At 32.4% G+C, this 23,848-nt stretch overlaps 1 protein-coding gene across 1 annotated transcript; it reads left to right on the top strand.

Moving 5' to 3' along the window:
- Positions 1–2,745: 2,745 nt before the first annotated feature.
- Positions 2,746–20,673, top strand: LOC139501325 (uncharacterized). Its single transcript, XM_071290359.1, has 7 exons — positions 2,746–3,679; positions 4,254–4,402; positions 6,268–6,434; positions 9,473–9,651; positions 10,125–10,172; positions 11,722–11,901; positions 19,601–20,673. The coding sequence occupies exons 1-7, from the start codon at positions 3,607–3,609 to the stop codon at positions 19,822–19,824; spliced, it is 1,020 nt and encodes a 339-aa protein (XP_071146460.1). The 5' UTR covers positions 2,746–3,606; the 3' UTR covers positions 19,825–20,673.
- Positions 20,674–23,848: the final 3,175 nt, after the last annotated feature.

Here is a 23,848-nt window from a genome sequence, read left to right as displayed (position 1 = left end):
TTAATCGAAAAATATTTGACAAAAGAGAATATTTAAGTTGTTTTCATTGGAATTTTATATTTCTGTTCATTCCAGCACCTTATGCATATGTACAACCTTTACTTTTTTGATGTAATATGTAAGGATTTCCATTTTATATAATGAGTTCCTGGATAAAGGGTTACTGGACAATGAATAATGGTTGTCGAGATGTAAATTCTACCCTTGAAAACCTAATAAACCATTAATGATTTGGCCGACTTTTAAGCCCAATGTTATCGTTACCTCGATACTGCTTCTTATTAAATGATTATACCATAAACTGATTGGTATCCAATACAAAAACGTTTTTTTTTTATATTGTTAAATTTCAATGTAGCCGTAGCCAGTGCCTTCAGCGAATTGCAAATTTTACACTTATTAAAGTTTAAAGAGTTTACTACATGAAGCTACAAATCTCGATACATTTGAATGAATGTCATGATGGTTTGTTATCTCCGATCACGGAAGTACTATATTGACCAATAGTATACCCATCCTCCAAAGAACAACATTGGTCGCATGTACCATCCAATGCGTCCACAAGTTATATCACAAACCAATATGAGTCTAAAATATGGTGTAAGGAACACTATCGTGCCTTTCCACTTTAAAATACGAATATTTACATTGTTTCACATTATTTTGAAGATGTTGAATATTTTTAATAAAAGTTAAATCATCTTATAAAAGTTATATTATGTGTTTGATGGTAAAAAAGTAACACTTGACAGTCGTATAAAAGTGTGCAAAAATACTGAATTCCAAAGGTAAATTAAAAAAGAGGACGATCATAACAACTGAAAAAAAACAAACGTTAGCAATCATCATGCGGAACGAGTGAAAAGAAAACCAACTGCATATGCATAATAGACCTCTGGTTTTCCCGTTTGAATGATTTTACTCTAGTTATTTTGGTTCCCTTTATATGTTGCTGTTGGATGTGAGCCACGGCTCCTTGTTGAAGACTTTCTTTTAGTATAATGGTTTACTTTTACAAATTTTGACTTGGATGGAGAGTAATATCATTGGCACTCATGCCTCATCTTCTTATATATGTAAACATTAATCTTCCCTTGTCACAAATAGTTCTCTCATTATACTATATTATATAAGATAATACCTATCCCTTTGGTATCTTTCACCCCTACTACTAATGGAGGCAGAAAATCTTAAGTGGTTTGGGAAAAAACCTATATTTTTTTTAACGGTACGGTGAATGCGAGAAAAATAATCGAGCTGAGATGACCAATGATAATCTGTTTATCGCTATTTTACCTGTGACAACGTTGTTTATTTCTTTTGAAAGGAAATTATCAGTCAGTCAGAACAAAGAAAAATTTCGAAAAGTAGCGATAAATGCAAATATATGCAACTAACAATAGATATTTAACGCAGAAACTAATGTAATAGATCACACTTCCTTTGTGTTTTTCATAGTGGGTCTCATTGGGGTCTAAGCGTGACACGAGATTACCGATTTTTTGTAAGCGTGACACGTGAAAGTCAAATTATTGTGTTGTGAAAACGGGAAATGAGGTCTAGCGGGACCCGGGAAATAACAAAACAAATGAGAATTGCTTACGTAAAAAGTGTAAGCGGGATACGGGAATCTGACAAAACAGTAAGTGGGATCCGGGATTGGAACCCCCCCCCCCCCCCCCCCCCCCGCAATGAGACCTCCTTCATAATTTCAAGGTCAAATTCATACTAATGATGAATCACATAAACTACGATGTACTTTCTCATATAATATATAAACCTAAAGGAAAAAACTTTGCAACACTGAATAATTATAGGTTCTGCTTCATTCAGGATGGAATATCTAACTTAAAGTTTTTAAAAAGTCCATTGATAATTAAGAAAAAAAGATATAAATGAATATTGGGAACTATTTTGGTACTCTAAAACGCATTCATTTATTTTTTACTGACACTACAATTATATATACTTCATAAGTTATTTTCTGACTGGCGCTTTTGTATCTTTTCTATTATAAAATATTTAAAGATCACCTTTTTCTTTAGAACTCATATTTAAATAATATATATCTGTCAATCATAAGTCTAAGTTGCTGCTCACGAGTGTATCTAAGGCAGATTGAATAGTAATTTGTCTTCTGTGAATCAATATGTATAACGGATTAACGAAATGTTCAAATCCGACACAACAGAAAATATTGCATGGTAATTTTATCTTATTAAGGTCAACTTCTTTCATAACTCTCATTTGTTTAATACGGTGCACCTATAGAATGATATAGTTAGTGTATAGAAGTTCGTTTTTCATCCAAACAGAAACGAGTATAAATGAGCATATACCATGTATACATAAACAGATGAATATGTCATCGTAAATAACGATTTTTTTTTCAAATAGAATGTAATAATTCGATTGTAATATAAATAGTAAAAATAATTGATCTCTCATTTAGATATTTGATTCGTTATATATAGCACTCTTTTTTTTTTGTTTTATAACTTTTAATGATTAATTTTCAGATTGTATGAATTTAATTTTAGGAAACGAATTTTTTGTGTTTATTATTTAATTTAACGATTGACTTAAAGAGAAACACATTTTGTAAACGTCGGTCCAGATTGTGTTATTATCGACGCCATTTTGTTTACATTGGTTACAAAAAGCAGTTTGGTCAACGTCGTCTATCGAGAAATAAACAACAACATCAAAGTCCTCTCGTAAAATTATATCAACGTATTCCTTAATATGCAAATCATATAAGAATTACCTATATTTATCGCTTTTTTACCAAATTTTTCTTTAATCTTAGTGACTGATAATATCCGTTGTCAGCACAGTAAGTGATATGACAAATTATCGCTGGAAACTAAGGATACACTTTGAGTTTTCAATGAAATTAACAACGTCGTCATGGGTAAAATATCGATAAACAGATTATCATTGGTCATCTAAGCTCGATTACTTTTTTTCACTTTCAAGCGAGAAAATCAATCTCGTTCAGATGAACAACGATAATCTATAAATATATATAAAATATTATAGTGATTTTGAATTTTCAAAGCCAATGATATTTTTTTGTATTATAGTTAAAAAATTGATGTTTCCAGACGCTATTTTATATAATTCAGGATGAATGGATCCGGTTGGAAAACAATTGGTAAGCTGAATTTAAGTACTGTGCTAAAACGGAAATATTTCTGCAATGCTTATTTCGATTGACATTTAAAAAAGGGTCGAACGATACCATAGGGACATCCACACTTATAAATCGAAAATTAATTAACAACGCCATGTCTAAAAATAACCAAAAAAAATCAGACACAGCATAGATAACTAAAGACAAAGCAACACGAACCCCACGATAAAACTGGGATGAGTAATTAGGATTGAAAAGTTAAATTATTTTTAATCACCTCCGTTTTCAAACTCTGAAATAGTACAAATTAAGCAAAAATTTAGAATTTACATTTAAAACATAAATGCTGTTATACTTTACACGATGGTCGTGTATTTACAATATACAGTCTCATTATAAATAGATAGTCTTTTTAAATGATAACTTTATTGATGAAGTTGTATTTATGAGTAACATTTACAGGACTTCTGATGTTGTTTACTGACAGTCTAATAAACAGCGCTCCCGACGATTGGAAACTTGTCTTCAAAATAGATGCAAATGGTAAGCTTGGAAGTGTTTTATGTAGTTTTCCAAATAAACATGTAAAAACAAAAATTCGACTGGTTTTATGTTATAACATACATGTTATACTTTTGAAACAGAACAGCAAAAATGTATAATGTTTGATCACTTACGGAAAATATGTTTTATCTTACTTTGGATCCTAGGTTTCATGCTTTTTTTAAGATTTTTTTTTTATGTTAAAGGTGTTAATTTATTAGTAAATTTAAATACAATAAAGATATACTATAATCGGATGCGTTTATAATAAACTTAATAATACAAAAATACCTTATTTTACTTATTTACTCCTTTCTCAGTTTAAGATCAACTATTTTTTTAATCTCTAATGAAAAGATCCCTTCCCCTGCACTGTTCTTTTGTAGTTTAAAAGCTCTTCGTTGTTTTAATAGTATTTGGGCGACGAACATTTCCGAAAAGACAAAAAGGAAATTTATTGTCGAAATGCACATCTGGAACAGAACAATTCGTACCGTTTTTAAATGTTATTTTTGACAGTTTTAGCAGCTAGTACGATCTTGACATTGTATAGCTTGTTTTTTCTTTTATGAAGGAGGCAATACCAATGTATATGATATTTATATGGACAGAGGGATAACATACAATATTAATGACAAAAAAGCACTAAATCTCACTCGCCGAACTGGCAAGCATTTTAAATCTGATATTATCAATCATTGGTCGGATGTAGATATTGAAGAGGTAAGCATTTTACAATGAAATTAAAGCTGAGAAGTGGGCCAAAAAGGATCAATCCCGAAATCCCGATCTTAAAACACCAGATCCCAGAGTCCTGATAAAGGTCATTTCTCCTTTCAAAGCTGTTACTGAAGTCAATATTAAGAAATATACAATATGTAATAGATAATACATACTACATAAAACTTGTTTTACATCTGTATTCAAAATATAGGACTCAACTCTATGTGGTGTGTTCAAGATCTACACTAGATTCCAAATATATGGTAAATGTAACGTCCCGTCATCCCAAATCTATGGCAGATTTTTAAAAATCCTAATCTATGGCAAGTTTTTTTTATTTCCTAATCTATAGCGGATTTTTGTTGTTTTCAAATCTATTGCCGATTTTGTGCAAATAGAGAACAAGGCAATACATATATGACCAATCATTTGTCTTCAACAAGCAGTAATGTACTAAAAATTCTATAATGATCAACCAAATCGTGACGGCAACCATACCATTTCCTAAGAGTAGAAGTGATATAACGTAATACAGACGTCATGATTTAAATAATATGCCCCATGTTTTCATGTGTATTTGTTTGAAACATCTATGTGAGGCCGTGTTTAATACCTGTTTTTTTATTTACAAATAAAACAATATTCGGAACAACGTAGTATGGGGTTATCTAGTTGTGGCGTTATATTTTACTTTTTTCGACGGAAATTACACAATTCCAAGATCTACCATAAACAAATGATAGATTTAGAAAACAACTGCCATAGATTTGATTCGTTTAGCGTTTGTAACGTCATATTAACCATAGATTAGACATCTGCCATAGATTTGGAAACCGCCATAGATTTGAGTCCTACAAATATATCTATATAAACAAATCTAAATTGAAAACGACGCTCAGCCCTATGATCATGATCAACCGCAATTGTCATACCTGTGCAACACATTTATCGTTTGAAGATTCTAAATACAGCACAAACAACATTTTCCAAAAGACAAAAAAAGTTAAAAAGTATACTTTAAAAACACGCATTTGACTTACAAGTCGATTAATGGATGTTCTTAAACACTGATGACTGCCATTGCGATTGTCATTAAACGGATCAAAGATTGATCATATTTAGTAATTCGATACCAAACAGAAAACAAAAAAAAACTTTTGTTTACCGAAAACATTAGGTGACAAAATTGGCACACCGTATCTGGATTTCGACAAAAAATGTTTCAGTCTTCAGTGATGTTAGGAATCGAAACGGTATATGGAAAACCATGCAATTTACCTCAAGTTAGGATATAAACGCCTAAAAATTGTATAAAAAACAGTGTTTTCGATTTTTTATTTTTGAACATTAAGTTTAACCTATAGCGTTATTTTGAATATCATGTTCTGTATATACACAATGTAAAACTGCACTATTGTCAATATTAGTAGTAAATCGACCGAGCTAACCCGACAGTTATAAGCAATAACTTTTAGCATATATCAATGTTATGAAATACTCAAGTCAACATTGTTATGCGTTTACTTTTCTACATTAGCTAGAGGTATAGGGGGAGGGTTGAGATGTCAAAAACATGTTTAACCCCGCCGCATTGTTGCGCCTGTCCCAAGTAAGGAGCCTCTGGCCTTTGCATAATTTTTAATTTTAGTTTCTTGTGATTAATTCAGAGTTAAGTATGACGTCCATTATCACTGAACTTGTATATATATATATATTTGTTTATGGGCCGTCTGAAGGACGCCGCCGAGTGCGGGAGTTTCTCGCTGCATTGAAGACCTATTGGTGACCTTCTGCTGATCTGTTCTATGATCGAGTTGTTGTCTCTTTCACACATTCCCCATTTCCATTCTTACTTTTATTGTCAGGTGAAGGTCGTTGTTTATCAGTATGGTGAAGAGAAAGCCTTTCTAACTTTCAATGGTACCGGTACAGACATGACAAACTGGTTCAGTCAGAAGAGGATGCAAAACAGTTCATTTTCTGATCTGAAGCATGCCAGTCAAGGCGAAGGATACTTTTTTTCAATTGCAGGGTAAGTACAAATTCTACATATTTGAAATTGAAATATAGACTCTAGGTATTAAGTTCGCGTAGTTTATCCCTCTTTCATCATCTTTGTTACGTGTTATAGTGTCCTTTTATTTGTCTGTCTTTGTATACCTTTAACCTTTACTGTTTATTTTTAGTAAATATTTATCAAAGGTACCTTGCTTATAACTTGATAGAACGCCAAACCAGTATAAAGTGGAAGAGCATTGCAGACACAAGGTTTTGATTAAGAAAGTAAAATCTATTTATCACTGACGAAATGTCAATTTAAAAAATTTTAAAATAAGCGGTCATCTTAGTACTAGAATCGATGGCGACCTAGATGATTTTAATTTTGAAATTATAAATGTTCCCTACCTTAGCAGCAATATACCAACTTCACTTCGCAACTCATTTAGTATTCAAGAACTTGCAACTGCTACTCAGACTTTATAAACTTCATTGATATGTCAGCAAAAAGTTGATAAACCAACTGAAGGTTATGTCAAAGATATTTTTGGTGTTTTAAATTCTGATTACTTAAATTTAAATCATTGCGTTTTACAGGCAAATGTTTACATTATTTATGTAGTAAAGATCACATAATCAGACAGACTGTCAATATTATAATGTGCAAGCTTTCCTTAACGTTTTGAATATTTATATCTTTCTAAAGACAAACACAAGTCATTTGACGACAGATGGAAGATTTATAGAATTTATTTTATCTATTTTGAATATGATTATTTATTACATTGGTTGCAATGAATTACATTGATTTCCCAGTTAAATAAAACCCGACAATTTCACATGTGAAATAAACGTGGTTATTTAACTCTCTGACGTCATACAACAATAGGCGTTGCCAAGACGTCGATAACGGCGGATCAAAACAAATTATGAATGCGTAAAAGAAAGATATAGTTCCTTACATGTTTTACATTAATTTCTTTAAAAAAAAACATTTGTCAATGTAATAAAAAGAATAACTATTTAAAGAATTCAAATATCGAAAAAAATTCAACTCGTGACCGAACAACACTGATAATTTACTCATGCGATACGCGCATTCGTGAATTAATGTGTTGTTCCGTCACTCGTTGAATATTTTTTCTCTATTTGAATTCTTCGATTAGTTATTCTATAAATATTTCATGAACTCCAAAGATTGGTTAAAGGATTATTCACATCGAATACTTGTAAATGTGTACTATGTTTTATAACGACTCATAAATGTCATTCAATTATGTCTTGTAACAATGTATGTATGCACTGTAGTTTTGAACACATTAAAGATCAATATGAAATTCAAAACAGATTATGTCAAAGAACGTCTCATCATTTTTTTTAAAATAAAGTTCATCAGTAGATACCTGAAGACCTTTTTGATAAATATTCCGTAACACCTCAACAAAACATACATGATAGTTCAGAAGTAAAGATTCTATGTAGTGACGTTGCTTACCATCTTAATAACGTGTTTTAGTTTGGTTTTTTTGTATTTTCTTTGTAAATTTTAAACAGTTACTGATTATTCCATTTTGGAAACATTCTTTTTGGGTGGCTCGATTTATACATCCCGCCTATGAATTAGTTTGCTATGGTAATTTTTTGTATTGTTTCTTCTTTTTTGTTTTGATTATGTACTTTATTTATTTAGCATGTTGTTCCCCTTTGTTGAAATAGTTATTTGTGTTGTAGTGATTAGATTACAACACGATGTTAACTGTTGTTTCACTGTTTTTGACAATTTCACGTATGATATCTGTTTGTTTTACTCACTCTTTGCTCTCAATCTAATGAAATTTAGTGCTACTGTCATACAAGTGATGAAGCTATATTTCTGCATAAGAAAATGTCTGTACCAAGTCAGGAATATGACAGTTGTTATCCATTCGTTTGATGTGTTTTATCTTTTGATTTTGCCATTTGATTAGGGACTTTCCTTTTTTATATTTCCTCGGATAGTATTTTTGTGATTTAATCTTCTTACTCTAAAGACAGGATTACTTAAGGAAATGCCTGTATCAAATTAAGGATATAACCTTTGTCTGTCATTCCTTTGATGTGTTTCAGCTTTTGATTTTTCGATTTGATAAATAACTCCGTATGCTGTTTAAAATTTAATGATTAAAAGGTCAGAAGATGTACCACATGCATTAGAAATATTTAGAAAAGATTAAATATAAATAAAGCGAAGGAGATTTACCGTTATTATTATGACATAGTATACAGATCAGTGGAGCTAGAACAAACATTTGTACTTTGTTATGTATAATTTACGTTTTCGTAAATAGTTATCAAAAGTACCAGGATTATAATTTTATACGCCAGACGCGCGTTTCGTCTACATAAGACTCATCAGATGACGCTCAGATCCAAATAGTTAAAAAGCCAAACAAATACAAAGTTGAAGAGCATTGAGGACCCAAAATTCCAAAAAGTTGTGCCAAATACGGCTAAGGTAATCTACTCCTGGGGTAAGAAAATCCTTAGTTTTTCGAAAAATTCAAAGTTTTGTAAACAGAAAATTTATAAAAATGACCATATAATTGATATTCATGTCAACACCGAAGTGCTGACTACTGGGCTGGTAAGTTGTTTTATGATTTGTGTCAAGCTCACGAGTTAAGTATATTTTGTTTTCATTTTTGTTATTTCTTATGTTGTGCTGTTATACCATTGTCCAATGTTAAGTCGCACAGATGGGGGTGGAGATTGACGATTGTGGCGTTCTCAAAGTACGTTTAATCCCGCCATGTTGTCATTTGTTGATGTTAATTATATTGTTTTTTGCATAAATCCGACTATTAAGAGTCTCGTATGAAATGGGCTTGTCAATTCGAATCCTTTGAAAGCTTACTATCTGGAATTGATTTTGCATTCTATTATATGACCGTCTGGTGCCCTACAGTTTATTTGGTATCAGATGAATAGTTGTCTCATTGGAAATCATACGACACCTTCCTATTTCTATATTATATGTTTCTTGGCTTTACCGAATTGTGCGTCCTCTTTAATTTATTTTATTATTTTTCAAAGAGTATCTCATCCTAGCCGACGTTTCTATGTGAATAAAGATTGGACTTCAACACAATGGTGTTATGATACAGGTTGGTTGCTTGTTACCGCCGGTTCAGATGGATACTGTCCTTTTGAACCTGGCAACACCTTTTCGATACTGTATAGTCCAGAAAGTACATCAATAACCAATCGTGACAGTACGTATACAATTCAACGATGTATTCATGTCTATTTTTTTCTGAACTCTTGGAACAAATAAACATGCATATTAACGTTTTTTATGCACATGAGCTTTTGGTAACGGTTCATGCAGTAACACTAGTAATTCAAGTTTTATGTTTAAAGGACTGAAGACTAGAAAAGTAAAATTGTAAACCGTTGAATACGGGGATAAATATGTTTTGCATTTTGATAAAGTTTTTTAATGCATTTAAAACTATTGTACTACAAATGAATATTGAAAATAATGTATTTGTATACATAAGATAGGACATCCCTGAACCAAGTCAAGAATATGACAGTCGCATTTCATTGTTAGATGTGTTTGCGCTTTTAATTTTGCCATTTGATAATTTGACACCGTTTTGAATTGTCCTTATAATTCGATAGTTTTATTATTTTATTTGTTACAAAAAGTCGTATTTACATCAAATTGTGTTCTATTTTTCAGTGTTTCAAAACGGATATAGAGCAGATAACTTGGGGATATTTGTCAAATGTACGTACTCGTAACATAAATATAAGTTTAAAAATTTCATTTATGCTAAGACGAGAAACCATACATACTTGGGAATTTTTTATATGTTAAATATTACCAACACAAAACTTTTTATAACAGCTCGTTCAATTGGTAACGCAGTCATATCTCAACGAAGTTACATGTGTCTTTATGCATTCCTTTTATACTTTGTAGCAGCAATGAATTAAGACCAAGACTTTTTGTCGATAAAATGTTGTTTAGACATTTCTTTTCATTGAATCATTCAAGCAAAAAGCCGATCATTTGCATTGATTATTGAACATATCGTTATGATTTTATTCATTTCGTAAACAATCGATTTGCTACTTTGTCATTTTTGTATCGGAATAGTGAAGTATTGAAAAAAAAATTGTTTCTTGGGATTTGTTTTGATTTAAAAAAGAAGTTTGATTTCAGAAAGATATAATCGTCCAACATTAACATCCTACTGTCAAAATATTTCTTCTGTCTAAAAAGAACAGAATGTCAATGCATTACAATCTGTTACAAAAAATATTCGGCTATCTTTCTGCTCTTTGGTAGGGTTGCTGTCTCTGTTCCACATTTCCCATTTTCATTCTCAATATTCTCAGAAAATCCTTGTACTAAGTCAGGAGTATGACAGGTGTTATCCATTCGTTTGATGTGTTTGAGCTTTTGATGTTGCCATGGGATAACGGACTTTTCGTTTTTGAATTCTCCTCAGAGTTCGTTATTTTTGTTATTTTACTTATCATCTAAACTGCTGAATAGAATATTTGTGACCTAAACATATTTGTCCAAGAGATGTGGAAGAATTCATGCAATTAGTCGCCTGAACTTAACATACCTTGAATGTATGAAAACGTACTTTTAAAATGCGCGGCAGTCCCCCTCAAACTCAATACAGTGTTATCGTTCGGATGTTACTTCCCTTTCTCTGTAAAGGAGCAAAGCATATTGTCATCTTGTTTCGGAGTTTGGGTCCCTTTATTTATATGAATTTTGGTGCAAGGAGAAGTTCATCTTCCAAGATGATTTCTATAATATAAATATTGGGCTACACAAGTATATATAAAGACGCATTTGTACGACTGTGGTGATTCTTTCATGTCTTTGAAAAAAACAAATACATTGATCAACAAGAGTGGTGTCATATGCAGAGTATGATCTGCTTACCCATCCGAAGACCAAAGCGCCTGAGATTTTTCTGGTTTTTGCCTCGGTTCCTGTTGCGCAGTCTTTAGTTTTCTATGTTGTGTTTTGCATATCGTTGTTATTCGTGTGTTTGTTTTTTCTCTATTGCGACTACGGTTTATTTTCTACTGAAGAGTTTGAGAGTTCCTTTGCGTCTGGCGCATATACAAAATTTTAATACTGGTATCTATGATGAGTGTATTTAATATCTTCCATCTAACTTTGTTAAGTACAGCTTAGGAATATAAAAATATAAAATGTATTTTTACAAACTTTTGGCACAGAGAAATAAATCTTAACCATATGTCATTAATCAACTTATCACTTTTATTGGTGTTTTTTCTGTGTTTAGTCAAAGTATCGACATGTCAACCATTGAGACATTCAGCGGAGGCTTGTTCCACTCCGGTCCAGTTAGCATGTAACACATATTGCTACAAGCTTTGTGATAAGTCTTTAACACAGACAGATCTCGAAGAAAAGGTGCAGAAGTTGGAGAAGGAACTGTCTGTCAGTAGGAAAGATACTAATAGTAAGTTATGCATGGTGTACTGTTATACCACTGTCCAAGGTTAGGGGAGGGTTGGGATCCCGCTAACATGTTTAATCCCGCCACTTTCTGTATGTATGGGCCTGTCCCAAGTCAGGAGCCTGTAATTCAGTGGTTGTCGTTTGTTAATGAGTTACATATTTGTTTTTCGACAAAATTTTGTATATAAATTAGGCCGTTAGTTTTCTCATTTGAATTGTTTTACATTGTCATTTCAGGGCATTTTATAGCTGACTATGCGGTATGCTTTGCTCATTGTTGAAGGCCGCACGGTGACCTATAGTTGTTAATTTCTGTGTTATTTTGGTCTTTTGCCGATAGTTGTCTCATTGACAATCATACCACATCTTCTTTTTTATATGTACATATTTTCGTTGTTTATGTCTTGCTTTTATTTTAAATTGTTTTATAATCTCATGCTTCACATTTTCTTTGACGTTTTATATGATTTTTTCTGTTGCCTGAAACACAACTGCGAATGCACTTTTTAATTTTCATTTTACATTGATTTAATTATTAATTTATTTTATATGCTTTGCGTTTTTATGATAAGTCAATAAATATATAGATATTTAATTTCATTTCCCGATAGCGATCTTTTGATTTTGAAAAATAATTATTTTTTTACATTTAAGTGTTCAGTTGGGAATTACAGACACATTAAGATAATAATCAGACAGTAGTTTATTATAAACATATTGTTAAATCAACTTTAACTTTATCAACATTTCTAATGGTACGTTTCATTTAAATAACATGTCTAATTACTTGTTACACTTCAAGTTGGAGCTTAGGTTTCATCTCTCACAGGCAAAAATTACTTCACATGGATTTGGATAATTTTAAGGTCTTTTTAAGTAATGTATATGTTAGCGGCAATAAGTGAAATTAGGCATTAAGCTTAAATCCTAGGCAATAAGCTAACGCCTAGGCATTAAGTCTAATGCATAAATGATGTTATGCATTAGTCCTAAATCCTAGGATTTAAGCTTTAATCCTGAAAAATGTGTCCAGGCATTAAGCTTAATGCCTAAAATATAAATGCGAGTAAATAAAAGACATTTATTCAATTAAATAAAAATTATACATTTGTTACATAACAACATTACGAGAACTGAAGTTTAAAATGTCATCTACTGGAAATTAAATCACAGATAAAATATGTTTTTATATTAAAACTCATCAAATATTACTTATAAAACATGAAAACTTGATACAAATTTGTGTTAAAATCATTTGTTTTCACAAGTTGTCGAACTTTGGCACCGACTATTGCACTTTCTCTCGTTTTCTGGCATTTGCACCGGTTACTTTAACATTTAGATTTTCAAGAACATTTGAAAAATCGTTGACCTCCGGATAATGACTGATGGGTTGCTGCCTCACGTACACTTAAAGTTGTTTCACAATTAATTTCCTCTTTCAGAATTAAATTGTGGTTACATATTCCCATCGCATTTGATCCAAATGTTCCTAGGAGTTGTCCAAATCTTGTAGCTACAACAGCATTGCCCTTATCATTGACCTGCAACAAAAATAAACAAATGAAATTCTTATGCAGGCAGTCTGAATATTAATATAAAGTATTATTTCTGAAAGTAGAATTAGTTTTCAACTGTCTTTGTGGCATTAATCCGCATCTGATATTCATCGGGTGCAGATCCTGGATTTTTCAAAAAGAGGGGGAGGGTCCTAGTCCAATAACCCCCTTCCTAAATTAACATAAACATATTTACTTTTACTGGTGTTCTTTCTGTTTAGTATTTAATAAATATGACAAATTAAATGATGCAGTCAAACTTTTGATTAAATATCTTACCTCAATGACTCGGCCGAGTAAATTTCTGCTGTCACCCTTCCCGCTATCAAACATAGGTATTGGTACGGCAACTGTTTGACCAACTTCTGCCGTCCCTAGTTCCATTTTGCTCCTGGCGATCATAGTATTGGCCTGCTTCAGTTGACTGTCCATGGCTCCAGAACGATGTCGAACTCTGTTGGTATCAATTGTACAATTTGGACACCGTATCCAACTTCACGAACATGCAGTAGTACCACATATAACATGAATGTGTTTGTCACATTTACTATACATATGAGCTCCAGATGTATCCTTTTCACATACATAGCACTTTAAGACATCCTGAAAAATAGTTCCATAAATAATAAGGTAAAAAAAAATCATTGGTGTAATTATAAAGATTTATACTGTGAGATGATTTTTTCAGATTTACAACTGAACAACTTCCTGTTTACCGAAATATTAGGGCGGGGTATCATCAGTAGCTCGCTCCATCATTGGTTGTTCTTGATTTATATGCTCTTTATAGACCCTGTAATTTTAAAAAATGAAATATTCTTTTCTGTTCTATTCTGTATACAGATTTCGAATTGAGTATATAGAAAGTATTCCAACTTCCTTAGTCTTGTGTAATATTTACGGATTTATTTCTTTAAAAATATGTTATTATATAAACGTAATAATACAGACAGACACATTTTATTTTACCCTGATATCCCGATACTTGACCTGATAAGTGTCGGACTTATTGGTTGTCGGGATATAGGGTTGTCGGAGTATTGGGCTATCTGAGCAATGGGTTGTCCGACTATTGGGTTGTCGGACTAATGGGTTGTCGGACCAATGGGCTGTCGGACTAATGGGCTGTCGGAATAATGGCGTGTAACCGTTTTATCATGCGATCTCTGCCGCCATGACCTGTTTCTTTATGTGCCTTTTCCAAAAAAAACATAGAGTTCCTCTAGAAAGACATAAATTTTGAAATTTCTCTCGTCATTCTCGCTGACTTTAGTTATCAATCTCTCTAAACCACCAATGTTAAAAATGTCATACCTTCTTAAATTGTAGTAATCTTTTGTCACTTTCTTTTCTGATGATTCCAAAAGTTTAATCTTTGCCAAAATATCATGGTACTTTACTCTAGAGTATATGCTCCTTGTTTTCCCTGATTCGAATTTAGACCTCAAAGATTCAAAAGAAAATTTCTAAATAGACATGGTGTCACTTATGCGAATAATCCAGATAAAGAAGTGAAAAAGACAAGATGGCCTGAGGGTATTTAACAAATATTTCAACAAAGAAAATTTATCATATCTTAATTTTCTCTACTCTTGACCGGTTCAAACCAGCTTGACTAGTGAAGTGTAAACATTTTCAAATAATTATTATAAGGATTATATAGAATCTCCCCTTTTTTATGGGATACAATCACTTTTTTAAATCTTTTTTATGTTTTGTACTTACACAAAAAAGTATGAGTTCTGTTGTAAATATGAAAAGTGCTAAAATTTTAAGATTTGTCAGATAAACGTATATAAGTATTAGGAATATAATTAAGAAAATACTTTATTTCAAGAAAAATCACTAAAAAAAACATAAATTCCAGATTTCACTTATTGCCTAAAGTCATGTTCGGCAATAGGATGAATAATCATCACCAGATTTCAGGTAATAGGCTTAATGCCTGAAATTTTCAGGCAATAACTTAATGCCTAGGCGTTAGCTTATTGCCTAGGATTTAAGCTTAATGCCTAATTTCACTTATTGCCGCTAACATATATAAATAAGAGGATTTAGTAAGAGTGCAAATACACAACTCTCCCTCCAAGTAACACTATATGACAAGTCAATCATTTAAGGTTAAAGTGTTGCCTACAACACGGAGACTTGGCTCACACAAGAATGTATCGTCATACTAGATACTTATCAAAGGTGCTACATATTAAAAACAGTGAGACAAGAAATAACAAAAAAATACAAAAACATAGATTTACAGAAATGCAATGCAATTGAGTCAACAGTTCCAATTAACAAGAAAGTACAATTTGTGAGTATTTGCAGTTACAGAAAGGTTTATAAAATCCAAAAACACAATAAATAATAAAACAAATCATACTTTAGAAACTACAATCAATTTAAACACATCTTAGGGATTTATAGCTATTCAGCTGTTTATGTTCATATCTAAATTTAGCTTTCAATTATATACCTATAAGGAGATATTTTCTTTCAGAACCATAGGTCATTCTTTTTTCAGAATCAACCCGGACGATACCATGTTTCAATGAAGAGTGCTCCAAGGCATAAAATAATGACCTGTATGAGGTCATTATTTTCCTTGATAAAAATGCAATCTATAATTTACTTCAAAATTATATGCGTCTGATTGTTTTTTGTTGCCGATTTGGGAAATTATTTTTTAAAGTTCAATCGATGGAAGGTGTAAAAGAAACCGTCATTTCCCACATTACAATTTTAGAAACAAATAAAATGAAATTTTGTTAATTTATCGCTACAATACAGAAACATTATTATATATGTGAGATGAATTTCATAAAATAAAGCCAGATTTAACATATTCGTGTGTAAGGTTTGAACATCTTACTGAGTCGCACTGAATAGGTTGATTGATTTTTTGGTTGCTTGCTTAACGTCCAGTGGCAAATATTTCATGCATGTTCAGAACGATACACACCGAATAGGAAATCATACTGTGACCTACATGTTTTAAAATTCGTCTTCGTGTCAGTTCTAAACTTTTTCAAATTTATGTATACCTTTTACTCTATTAAATGATCAACTAATAAGATATGTTTATATTCTATTGAATAACATTCACGTAACTCACAAAAGGGTCGGGTGGGGAGGGTATATAATTATATCCTGATTATCTGTTTAAAAATGTATTGCTATTCCTAAGACAATCTTTCTATTAAAATTGTTGAAAAAATAACCACTTTTCCGCGATAGAAATGTCAAAAAAAAAACATACCCCCTCCCCTTTTTCCATAAACTAAGTTGGTACATTTTAAAATCACTTACAATGTGTCTTGTATTTGTCATACACAGTTATTGGATGGTAACAATTAATGTGTGTCTTTCTTCATGCAGTTACAGTAATATTTTTATTGTGTATGGATAATAATTTTTAAAAGGTTTATATCTAGATTAATTAGTGAGATTTATTTCACATTCTAAATGAGCCGTATTAAAACCTAAACGCATTAGAAAGGAATATCCCACTTTTGTGTGGTCGGTAAAATAGGATACTAAATTTTGCAAATCTTTATAAAAAAAAATTTTTTTTGACGGTATATTCGGCTTTGAACGTTCCTGATGAAGTCAATTCCTGAAAAGCGTTACGTGTTGTTTTCATGTTCGAACTACTTTTAGTAACAGCTAAAGTTTAAGGTTAATTTACTTTTTACAATGACAAAAATCAACTCAATGAAAGATTTTCTGCTCCACTAAATGTGCGATCGAAGTACATTTTTATGCCCCACCTACGATAGTAGAGGGTCATTATGTTTTCTGGTCTGTGCGTCCGTCCGTCCGTCTGTCCGTTCGTTCGTCCGTCTGTCCGTTCGTTCGTCCGTCCGTCTGTCCCGCTTCAGGTTAAAGTTTTTGGTCAAGGTAGTTTTTGATGAAGTTTAAGTCCAATCGACTTCAAACTTAGTACACATGTCCCCTATGATATGATCTTTCTAATTTTAATGCCAAATTAGAGTTTTTACCCCAATTTCACGGTCCACTGAACATGGAAAATGATAGTGGGAGTAGGGCATTCGTGTACTGAGGACACATTCTTGTTTGTTGTACATTGTCAACTTATTTCACTACTCTTTTGACATCAGCGGTCATTATAGTACCCAAATATATAACATATGTATAACAACGAGACGAATATTTTTTTGAAATTGTAAATTCCCCCCTCGCAGTAATATATACCAACTTCACCTGCATATGAGATGTATTTTTTTCCATTCTCTTGGTATTCAAGAGATTGCAGCTGCTATTCCGGCTTTATAAAACGTTAACAGTTTCTGGGCAGAAAGTTGATGAACCAAGGTAATGTCAAGCTGCGTCTCGTCTTTTTTCAAAAAAATGTTGATCGGAAAGTACCAAGACCTTGCTGATAAATATCCCGTAATAAACTTCATAAATACTGCAGAATGGTATTGCATTGTCGATTCTAGGTATTAAAGTAGTTTATCATCTTAATTACGTGTTATAATGTTCTTTTATTTGTCTCTCTATTCCTTTAAACTTTATTGTTTATTTTGGTACTGTACCTTTGGATTGGCTCGGTATTTATACATTCTGTTATTATGTATAATGGTTATTTTATGTATTCTTGTCCTATATGTCATTTTGTGTTTTCGTTGCTGTAATTGTGAAGTGTTTTATAGTGACTAAAGATTGCAACACAATGTTGACTGATATGTCCCATTTTTGACAATTGTACCTACTTAGTATTATGTCTGTTTGTGTTGCTCCCACTTTGTTGTCAATATAATATGTCAGTCTAAGCACTAGGATACAAGTATGTGGTTTAGCTATAGCTATAAAACCTATCTACACAAGGAGCTTCATGTACCAAGTTAGAAATATGACAATTGTTTTCCACTCGACGTTTGATGGGTTTAGGCGTTTGATTTTCATTTGAAAAAGGACTTTCCGCTTCGTAGTTTCCTTGGAGTTCGGCATTTTTGCTATTTTACTTTCAAGACACTAATGATTTGTTTATCTACATAGTGCTGTAGTTAGAATATGATTTATTTAGAGCTCAACATATACATATTAAAAATGTAAACTCATATTAATTTATGAATATCTTAATTGGTAGGTAAAATGGTACCAAAAAAAGGTAAAAATCACAAAAATACTGAACTCCGAGGGAAATTAAAAACGGAAAGTCCCTAATCAATAGGCAAAGTCAAAAGCTCAAACACATCAAACGAAAGAACAACTGTCATATTCCAATTGATAAGTTAAAAACAATTATCTTACCTCCTATACATTTCTAGGAATGTGATTGGTTAAAAGCGCTCTCGTGGAGACCGTTTATATTTCATATTAGTTTAGTAGGGAGGCGGGGCTTATCTCATACACGGTTAGTAATGGTATTACGTCCCTTTATATTCCATATAAGGTAGAAGAGAGGCGGGGCTTATTTCATACACGGTTAGTAGTGGTACGTGTTTCGTCCCTTTATAAAAACAAAACGGTACTGAGAAAAAATCGTTAAGGTTTCAACAGACGAAGAAATTGATGATTAAGATTGAAATAAATTCATAAAACACATTTAAACCTATTACAAGTTGTTTATTTGTTGGTATCTGGTTTTGTAGGATCAATGGAAGTAGTTTCTTAATACTAACAGTACTTAAGACTTGCTCATTTTGATAGGTCACTAGTCTAAATTTTAAACATTAAGATAGTCGGTAAGATAAATTCGTTACATGGTGTGCTAGTGACCTAATTCGCTATCACCTCATATGGAATTTACTGACCCCATATATACAGTATTAGGTCACTAGCACACTATGTAACTAATATTATACAGCAACAGTAGTTTATCGATGTTCACATTTTATATATATGTTAAGTTTATTAACAGAGACATATAATAATAAATGTATTATATGTTAGACAATTTAAACAAAAACTGATGGATTTCCATGAACTCAAATAGTAACGAGTCCTGATACACACAAATATCTTTTTCAGACAAGATGTACCATTAAATGTATTTCCTTAAAATAAGAAAATATACAGAAATATTTCTGTGAAATGAATCCCTTTTTATTTCATATTATATGTCTTGTCTGCCATGACGGTTGCATGTTATACATTTAAATACTTTTTTTGTATTTGTAGAATTTAAAAGGTCAATAACAAGTGCCCCAGACACTAGATTTTCGTCAAAGACTATAGGTTTAGTTGGGGCAGTGTGCATAGCGTTAGTTGTTGGATTTATAGTAGCAGTTGACTGCATCAACATTTGCCAAAAATGTTCAAAACCGAATACAGTGAAAGCTAAAAATGACGACTGCAAAAACGACGACAACAACAAGAACAAAACAGTAACCACAGGCTTATGAAATTGATATAAATACTCACAAACAAAAGTAGAAAAATACTTACTTGAAGTGTTTTTTGTTAAATGAATGTATCATTACTGTTGGCCGCCTATAATGATAAAGGAATAAACTTGCAGGATTTTCAGAAAAGGAGTCTGAATCGAAATGAAACAGATATATGTTAGATTGTGCAGGTTGTTCTCGGTTAATCTTAAAATATACTCTTTAAGCATAAACCTCTTTGTGTACATCATTGGGTGAGAATTGTTCACCTGCAAAGGGTGGGTTAGAAGTATAGTATTGTAACATCAATACAGGTATGACCATGTAATGTGTAAAATAAACCTGTAGTGTGTCCAAACAATACTTTATCCACCAACGATTCAAACCCCATGGCAGTACAATACACATATAACAGGCCTTGTATTGCAATGCTTTAACTCCTGTGTTAATAACGAAAATAAGAGACTCTAAAGAGCAAGTAAGTCACTAGCCGTGTTCTATATGCATGTTCGATAATTATAAAGACCACAGCTCAAATGTAGGCTATGATTTGATACATGAATTGCAATGGCGTTGTCAGTCTATCTAAGACATGAAGTTTGAATGTCCCTCTGGTATCTTTCGCCTATCTATTTAACTTCTATTTTATCTTGTATTGCTGGTATTTTCTGCATACAGTTTCTTTCTATCTACTATGTTTTGCCAAAACTATAGTTCAAGCGTAGGCTAGGATATCATTCATGATTTTAGTTTCTCTTTTTTGTTTATCTTGTATTGCTGGTATTTTTTAATGCACACCGTTTTTTTCTTTCTACCATGTTTTCCCAATATTTTATATATTATATGTAAATAAACTCATCATAGATATCAGGAGTAAATTTTGTATATACGCCAGACGCGCGTTTCGTCTACAAAAGACTCATCAGTGACGCTCGAATCCAAAAAAGTTAAAAAGGCCAAATAAAGTACGAAGTTGAAGCATTAAGGACCAAAATTCCTAAAAGTTTTGCCAAATCCAGCTAAGGTAATCTATGCCTGAGGTAGAAAAGCCTTAGTATTTCAAAATTTAAAATTTTGTAAACAGTTAATTTATAAATATAACCGTATCAATGATAATTCATGTCAGCACAAAAAGTGCGAAAGAAAAAAAACCAGTTTTCCTGGCAATAACTCGTATAAAGTGTTGACTGCATTTTATACAGATGAGCTTATTTAAAGATCATGTGGATCTTGGCTTATTTAAAATGTGTATCTATCTATCATATGTTATCAAGATAAAAGGCATTTTCTGGCAACTTATCTCCTACTACAAAGGAGGTGACAACTGAAGCCCGTCTCAAGGTGGGGCCTTTGTTTTGCTTCGTTGAAGATCTTTTTGTGGCAATATATTATTTTCTGCTCTTTGGTGGGGTTGTCTATTTGACATATTCCATCATTTCCATTCTCTATTCTAATTTCAACGATATTTATTTTGATATCTTGTCTGGCTGATCATTTGTACTATGTAATAATTCTCAAAATCTTTCCTAGTTTAAAGGATAATTGTCAAAACGGTAAAGACTATTTGGGGCAATACTCCAGACCTTCACCAAATAATTTTCACCTTTTGCTTATGGTAAGTAAATAACAAACCAAAACACAAAAACTTAACATTCACCATTGAATTAAGAAAATGAGGTCAAAGACGTTAGACAGACATGTACACCTTACATATAGCTGACATATTGCTTATAGAAATTAACTAGAGGCTCTAAAGAGCCTGTTTCGCTCACCTTGGTCTATGTGACTATTAAACAAAGGAAGCAGATGGATTCATGACAAATTGTATTTTGGTGATGGTGATGTGTTTGTACATCTTACTTTACTGAACATCCTTGCTGCTTACAATTATCTCTATCTATAATGAACTTGGCCAAGTAGTTTCAGTGGAAAATGTTAGTAAAAATTTACAAATTTTATAAAAATTGTGGAAAATTGACTATAAAGGACAATAACTGCTTAGGGGGTCAATTGACCATTTCGGTCATGTTTGACTTATTTGTAAATCTTACTTTGCTGAACATTATTGCTGTTTACAGTTTATCTCTATCTATAATAATATTCAAGACAATAACCAAAAACAGCAAAATTTCCTTAAAATTACCAATTCAGGGGCAGCAACCCAACAACGGGTTGTCCGATTCATCTGAAAATTTCGGGGCAGATAGATCTTGACCTGATAAACAATTTAACCCCTGTCAGATTTGCTCTAAACGCTTTGGTTTTTGAGTTATAAGCCAAAAACTGCATTTTTACCCCTATGTTCTATTTTTAGCCATGGTGGCATTCTTGGTTGGATGGTCGGGTCATCGGACACATTTTTTAAACTAGATACCCGAAAGATGATTGAGGATAAGTTTGGATTAATTTGGCCCAGTAGTTTCAGAGGAGAAGATTTTTGTAAAAGATTACTAAGATTAAAGAAAAATGGTTAAAAATTGACTATAAAGGGCAATAACTCCTATATGAGTCAACTGACCATTTCGGTCATGTTGACTTATTTGTAAATCTTACTTTGCTGAACATAATGGCTGTTTACAGTTTATCTCTATCTATAATAATATACAAGATAATAACCAAAAACAGCAAAATTTCCTTAAAATTACCAATTCAGGGGCAGCAACCCAACAACAGGTTGTCAGATTCATCTGAAAATTTCAAGACAGATAGATCTTGATCTGATCAACAATTTTACCAAATGTCAGATTTGCTCTACATGCTTTGGTTTTTAAGTTATAAGCCAAAAACTGCATTTTACCCCTATGTTCTATTTTAGCCGTGGCGGCCATCTTGGTTGGTTGGCCGGGTCACCGGACACATTTTCTAAACTAGATACCCCAAAGGTAAGTGTGGCCAAGTTTGGATAAATTTGGCCCAGTAGTTTCAGAGGAGAAGATTTTTGTAAAAGATTACTAAGATTAAAGAAAAATGGTTAAAAATAGACTATAAAGGGCAATAACTCCTATATGGGTAAACTGACCATTTCGGTCATGTTGACTTATTTGTAAATCATACTTTGCTGAACATTATTGCTGTTTACAGTTTATTTCTATCTATAATAATTTTCAAGATAATAACCAAAAACAGTAAAATTTCCTTAAAATTACCAATTCAGGGGCAGGAACCCAACAACGAGTTATCCGATTCATCTGAAAATTTCAGGGCAGATAGATCTTGACCTGATAAACAATTTTACCCCCATGTCAGACTTGCTCTAAATGCTTTTGTTTTTGAGATATAAGCCAAAAACTGCATTTTACCCCTATTTTCTATTTTTAGCCATGGCGGCCATTTTGGTTGGTTGGCCGGGTCACCGGACACATTTTTTAAACTATATACCCCAATGATGATTGTGGCCAAGTTTGGTTAAATTTGGCCCAGTATTTTCAGAGGAGAAGATTTTTGTAAAAGTTAACGCAGGACGACGACGGACGACGACTGACGCCGGACGCCAAGTGATGGGAAAAGCTCACTTGGCCCTTCGGGCCAGGTGAGCTAAAAAGTAGACATTAACTCATAATGATAACGTTGACCAATTGACCATGAAAATAAGGTCAAGGTCAGATTATACCGTCCAGACAGATATGTAGACCCTTAGCAAAAGCGGGACAAGAGATTTACATAAGCAGATATATATTTTCGTCAATTTAACTCTCAAGAGCCTGTGTCGCTCACCTTGGTCTATGTGCATATTAACAATGGACACAGATAAATTCATGACAAATGGTGTTTTGGTGATGGTGATGTGTTTGTAGATCTTTCTTTACTGAACATTCTTGTTGCTACAATTATCTCTATCTATAATGAACTTGGCCCAGTAATTACAGTGGAAAGTATTTTGTAAAAATTTACAAAAATTTACAAAAATTTATGAAAATTGTTAACAATTGACTATAAAGGGCAATAACTCCTTTAGGGGTCAATTGACAATTTTGGTCATGTTGAATTATTTGTAGATTTTATTTTGCTGAACATTATTGCTGTTTACGGTTTATCTCTATCT

This window comes from Mytilus edulis, chromosome 13, assembly GCF_963676685.1.
Source record: "Mytilus edulis chromosome 13, xbMytEdul2.2, whole genome shotgun sequence".
NCBI lineage: Eukaryota > Metazoa > Mollusca > Bivalvia > Mytilida > Mytilidae > Mytilus > Mytilus edulis.
The sequence above is the reverse complement of the archived record's forward strand: the minus strand, read 5'-3'. Positions and strand labels throughout refer to the sequence as shown.

What these genes read in the sequence shown, in the direction of transcription:
- LOC139501325 (XM_071290359.1), top strand. Translation starts at nt 3,607, where the DNA reads ATGTTGTTTACTGACAGTCTAATAAACAGCGCTCCCGACGATTGGAAA. An exon ending in ATCAATAACCAATCGTGACA is followed by an intron (nt 9,652 to 10,124) that starts GTACGTATACAA and finishes TCTATTTTTCAG; the next exon opens with TGTTTCAAAACGGATATAGA. An exon ending in CAGTAGGAAAGATACTAATA is followed by an intron (nt 11,902 to 19,600) that starts GTAAGTTATGCA and finishes TTGTATTTGTAG; the next exon opens with AATTTAAAAGGTCAATAACA.